Source organism: Salvelinus sp. IW2-2015, linkage group LG35 (assembly GCF_002910315.2).
Source record: "Salvelinus sp. IW2-2015 linkage group LG35, ASM291031v2, whole genome shotgun sequence".
Taxonomy (NCBI): domain Eukaryota; kingdom Metazoa; phylum Chordata; class Actinopteri; order Salmoniformes; family Salmonidae; genus Salvelinus; species Salvelinus sp. IW2-2015.
In genome coordinates, this window is record NC_036874.1 from 20,808,304 (window position 1) to 20,814,337 (window position 6,034).

The following is a 6,034-nucleotide window of genomic DNA, read 5'->3' on the forward strand; positions in this document are numbered from 1 at the left end:
ACCCTCGAAGCCTGATGTGAGGGAGCCCGGGGGTAGAGGTGTGTGGTAGAAACTCCCTGAGCTGGAAACTCAGGAGACAGGGTAGATGATGGAGCAGGAAATCTCTGGAAGCAGGTGGGCGAAACGGTTTGTCAGCAGGATGTCCAGCTCAGACATTCCTCAATAAACTGAGTTTCCACATTGGAAATTTGGCCGGTCAATATTATCCTGGAACTGTGCAAAATAGGTGCAGCTCCTACATGGGATGAAACCTTCCAAGGCTACAGTGAACGTGGTAGCCGCCAATCTGGAAAAAAACATGATCATTACACAGGTGCACCTTATGCTGGGGACAACAAATGGCCACTAAAATGTGCAGTTTTGACAAGGCCACAGATGTCTCAGGTTGAGGGAGTGTGCAATTGTCATGATGACTGTCCACCAGAGCTGTTGCCAGATAATTTAATATTAATTTCTCTACCATAACGTTGTTTTAGAGAATTTGGCAGGACGCTTAACCGGCCTCACAACCGCAGACTACGTGTAACCATGCCAGCCCAGGACCTCCTCATCCTGCTTCTTCACCTGCGGGATCATCTGAGACCAGCCACCCAGACAGCTGATGAAAGTGTGGGTTTGCACAACCAAACAATTTCTGCACAAACTGTCAGAAACCATCTCAGGGAAGCTCATCTGCATATTCGCCATCCTCAGCAGGGTCTTGACCTGGCTCCAGTTTGGCGTCATAACTGACTTCAGTGGGAAAATGCTCACCTTCGAAGGCCACTGGCACGCTGGAGAAGTGCGCTCTTCACGGATGAATCCCAGTATGGCATCGTGTGGGTAAGCAGTTTGCTGATGTCAACGTTGTGAACAGAGTGCCCCATGGTGGCAGTGGGGTTATGGTATGGGAAGGCTTAAGCTACGGACAATGAATACAACTGCATTTTATTGACGGCACAGAGATACCGTGACGAGATCCTGAGGCCCATTATCGTGCCATTCATCCACCGGCATCACCTCATGTTTCAGCAAGATAATGCACGGCCCCATGTCCCAGTTCTTCCATGGCCTGCATACTCATCAGACAGCTACCACTTCCAATTCAAATGAGCTTGAAAAAAGTGAATGACATTTGTTTTGTGACTACAGCGCCAACGCAAATATAGAGACACGTTCTAATTGAGCTAGGCGTCAAAGTGGACAACCCGCCCGCACGGTTTCGGTTGGGTCATTATAATTCAAAACAATACATTCACACTCGCCTTTGAGTTTAGACCGTCTGTTTTTAGACTCTCCATAATTATGTGCACTGCTCACCTTTCAAGTTTCAATGTCATTTGCTAGTAATGTTCTAGAGTAATGATGCAAGTTTTATCAGAAGGTCAACTACAGTAGCATGCATGGTCTGTATAAAATACAGCAGGCTCGCTAGCTAGCTTCATTTACTTAAGATCTTAACTTTCTAGGTCTTTCAACTAGAAAGGCTTGCTGTCGGTGGTGCTGAAATCAATGGTTGAAATGCTGCAAGCAGAATCTATCAACAAACGCTAATTATTTGTGATGCATACTATTTTAATTAACTTTAAAAAAACACAGCAATACTTTATTACACAGTATCTCTTTAGTAAACAAAAAATACAATAACACATGCACTTAAAGCACAAACTGCACCCTGTACATTTTCAGAGACAATTTGATATAATGGAATTTTTAAGTGAATGGAATAATCAGTGCATCAATGCTGGATTACGAATCAATCCAATGTTTTTCTTGTTAAAGAAATACGCAATTTTCTGAAAATGAGATGTATGCAAATAAAACGCTTGAACCTTATTGCCTAACACTAACAGAGGGGGGTAGCCTGTTGCGATCTCAAAACGGAACTGTCTATTTATGAAGCAGGCAGAAAATGACACGCTTCAGAGCTATTATTATTGCCCTCAAATAGTATTTTGTGCACACTTCAGTAGAAAGTGTCAGGTCAAGTCCATGGTAAGAAGTTACAGTGCAGTGCCAGGCCCATAAGCCAATAGGAGATGAAGTACCCTAGAATCCATCGTGTGGGAATAGAGCATGTCTTCCAGCGGGACAGTAGATGAACAATGGGGTTTTGGGGTAAGTACAAGAAGACAGTCCTAGGTGTCCCCCGCTGCTGCCCCTTATTGTATGTGGGTGGTGACCTTCGCTGAAGGAGGGGCTCGTAGAGTAAGAGCAGGTGGGCACTGATCCAGAAAGGTACAGGGGAGGAGGAAGACAGAAACCGGGTCAAAACCTGGAGAAATCAGTAAAAGAGAATAACATTAACGGACTAGACGAGCTGCCAGTATTTCATAGAAATCTTCAAACGCAGAAATTTGTTTAACATAGTGACTGTTGTTCCCCCACTAGACCTAAATCCCCTTACATAAACATTTTCCACTGATTAGTTCCTTACCTGCACATGCATGCAGAATGTTCCAAATCCSAGGAGCATTGTAGCATGCACCACATARAAAAACACCCTGGGGCTGTAAAATCCAGGTGTGGGTTTGTCTGGKCGTTTYTTTGCCCCTCRGTCCCACAGCCCCAGTCTCAGACACCTGGCTGGGTTAMCCCTATAGTARATGTAGGCCGCCYCRATGCCCAGAGTTGCCATGGGCAGCGCCAGCAGGAAGTTGGGTATCTGCTTAAGCTGGAAGTAGCGCAGGAAGCCCACATCCCAATACACATCCTGGANGCCCAGAGTTGCCATGGGCAGCGCCAGCAGGAAGTTGGGTATCTGCTTAAGCTGGAAGTAGCGCAGGAAGCCCACATCCCAATACACATCCTGGATATGAGAGTAGAGCAYGGGGAGGGGTCGCAGGCACCAGAGGGGTGGGGGRGCGTTTTCGTCAGGGACCCTGTAMCCTTTATCCTCAGCAAGCTGGATGAGGGCAGGGGAAACCTGCTCCAAGGAGAGGGAGGGTGTACAGAACYCCCTGTACCCATAGTACTGGAAGACCAAGAAGGGGAGSGCAATAACTGCTGTGCCCAATGCAGCCGTGAACAGGAGACGAGCGARGATCCAGGTGTAGTGGAGGCATTTGTMGTGRCTGTTATTGTCCTTACGCAGTCCCCAGWWCTTYMASAGMGCCTGTTGCAGGGGCAGATACAGCAAGAATCCTACATTCACAAGTCCATTGGCTCMRGCAGCAGTYGCTATACTCAGAGCCAGGCAGGCTCMGAGGGTGTATCCTCTCTCWAGGAGAAAGAGGCCKCCGAAGGTCAGTGCAGCAAACAGGCTCTCTGAGTAACCAYCCATCATGAAGACATTGGCAGGGGTGAGACAGTAGAGCAAACTTGAGACTAGAGCAAGACGCCGGTCCTGCAGCACCACACGGCCGAGTCCATACAGTGCTATCACACTCAGCAGGAAGAGGGCGCTGTTACCCAAGGCAACAGCCAGTAGCAGGCGTCCACGCAGTGTAAGACAGCCCACTGCAGGGCCCGTAGTATAGTCTCTGCAGCCCCGCAGTATGACAGGGAACAGGGGGAAGAAGGCGTAGTTGTGCTCATACAGGTAACCCCTCTCAGCAATGAAGAGGAAATGCTCTGCATCCAGTGGGAAAGGCCCCTAGAAACCATTGCACTGCAGGGTCCAGAAGCCGAGGCTCCTCTGCACGTGGAGGAGTGAATGCATCAGCTTCGTGATCTGGGATTGCAGCATTTAGGGAGGCCTGAAAGGGAGCATAGCAAACATGAGATGACAAGCACACACCAATGACACTTTTCAAATTGATTAACATCCATGTCTCCAGTCTGTGGACGTCATGTTGTCGTTAACCAACAACTATTGAAAATAAATACATTATTATTACTGACCTGTATTAGTAGTGACAAGCCTCTTGTTGGTGGCGGCGAATTGCAGAACCGTTTTCACGTCCATCTGTCATTACAATGAACAGCCTTTCCCATAACAATATCTAGCGCGAGCTAGCTTGGTGTGGATGGAACGAAGGCAACACAATTTTCAATTTTCAGCCTCTTACAAACACTCGAAATAGACGGTGGAAACGGGACGAAACGTTGACATTCACACACGGTCTATTTTTGCTTAAAAAAAATGAAACGTTACACATATCTTTACCTTTTGATTAGAGGAGCCAGGTCAAAACCCTAGACTTAAGGTCAGAAACCTCATATTCTATTGTTGGAACTGGTTGGTCCGCTATATTTTACTTCCGGTGAATTTTCTTATTTCAAAATAAAAGTTCGAGTGAAAAAGATCCTCCAGCTGTTAGAGGGAATAATATTTGCTTTGAATGATCAGTTATCATTATTGCATAATGAAATACTACAATAACTTATGACCTTAAATAAAATATACTAATTACGTTACCATATAAATTATAGATTTATCATTTATCTACAATCGACTAGTTTGTCTTGATTCAAATCCTAGAAACTAGTCAGTCATAACCAAGGAAGCTGAGACAAAGGGGATTGCACACCAGTGTGCAGGATTTTATCCCAGCCATTCTTCTAACATAATAACCTGATTCAGTTTATCAAGCTTGACGATAAGTTGAATCAAGTGTTCTAGTACTGGGCTAAAAAAAAAAAATAATGTACACCCAGTACTTTCACAGGGTCAGGGATTGGTAGAAAAATTGTGAAAGACAAACTGCTTTTTAATAAATTGTACATCTGAGAAAGACACTGCAAGTCCAACGGAACAAACCAAACATCTTATGAAGATTTAATGTACATTTATTCTTACCACGTGGAACATATAGTATAAAGATTTCATACTGAATTGATATTCATTGAGCAAAAAAAGGAAAAGGAGGAATTTACATGTTTTTAGCTACATAGTTTGAAATACAAATATGCAGAATCCTGGAGAAATGAATTGTCAAGTGTGTTTCTTCATCTAGAGTTTTTTTGTGGTACCAGGAGATAACAGATTTGATCTGAGTCTGCCGTACTAAGGAGCCGTGGAGTGAGAGGCCGGAGAAGGGTCGATCAGCAGGGACTGGATGACAGAACCAAACTCATGGGTCACCTTCCATTCCTCATCACAAAAATGTGTGGGAATAGTGACACAGAAACAGACACAGAAAGGAAGTGTAATGTACAATATCATATATATACACCACAGCAAAGCTGCATCTGAAGTTGAAAACCAATCCTAAGAGTGATTTATTTTACAAGGGTCAATTCAACAATCAAGGGCTAAAGAGAGGAGGTAAGGGTGTTGTAGTAGGTTCTCGGTACTTTGGGGAAAGCCTTTTTAGCTTTTAACATAAAACTAAAATGACCTTTTAACTCTAGTAGAGCTGCATTGGCAACGTTTTTCTGTGTGAAACTTTTTTACAGAATGCCTGACACTCGAGCAGTACGGTAGAGAAAATGCCCTACAATCTACTGCACAGGCCTCCCCAGCGAAGGCGTCTCAACAGCCTACTGAGTGGTAGGCTGACTGGTAAGCATCCAATTACAGCAACTATGCCATCAGATCAGGCTGTTCTCAGTCGCTTTACCTCCAAACATGAACCAGTCTGACTCACTCACTGTGCTCTCGAGGGGCACACAAGGGCACACATTATCCCCAAATCTCCTGTAAACGAGACAGCAACTTTGGTTACAGTTTGTTTTTCAGCTATTTATCTTTATTAAAAATACACCCCCCCCCAAAAAAAAAAAAATTTAAACATGTGGAACACTCCTAAACCAGGTTCTCCACTCTTGTCATCTAGTTGGCATTAATGTTACAAGTTGTGACAGTTTGTGGAGTCTCTGGTTTGTAAATCCACCACTGTAGCTTTGTGACGTCCCTTCTCCTTGAGTGAGAACGCGGAAAGGGGGCTCAGAGTGGAATCTGAAGGGTTTGCATAAATTAAAAACAGTCACTTGAACTTTCCCTGCCCCCTACACACATACAAGCCAGGTTGTAACCAGGGGTGAGGGGGGACGAAACCAAGAGGAGGTGGAGCCAAGCTCCCTACAGCTGTCATGACTGGCCAATCAGAAAAAGTATATCGCAGATGACGTGAGACACCACCGAGTTCATGAGAGGTGACACGGAGAGTCG

At 44.9% G+C, this 6,034-nt stretch overlaps 1 protein-coding gene and 1 pseudogene across 1 annotated transcript; both read right to left on the reverse strand.

The window, feature by feature from the left end:
* Window positions 1-1,584: 1,584 nt before the first annotated feature.
* On the reverse strand, window positions 1,585-4,732 carry LOC111958871 (GPI mannosyltransferase 2-like). The gene is given in 5 exon segments (XM_070437419.1): window positions 1,585-2,254; window positions 2,417-2,692; window positions 2,786-3,563; window positions 3,565-3,677; window positions 4,721-4,732. Coding segments are annotated over 5 exon segments (1,470 nt in total). The 3' UTR covers window positions 1,585-1,963.
* A 195-nt stretch (window positions 4,733-4,927) lies between these two features.
* LOC111958872 (AT-rich interactive domain-containing protein 1A-like) overlaps window positions 4,928-6,034 on the reverse strand; it is a 20,838-nt pseudogene continuing 19,731 nt past the window's right edge.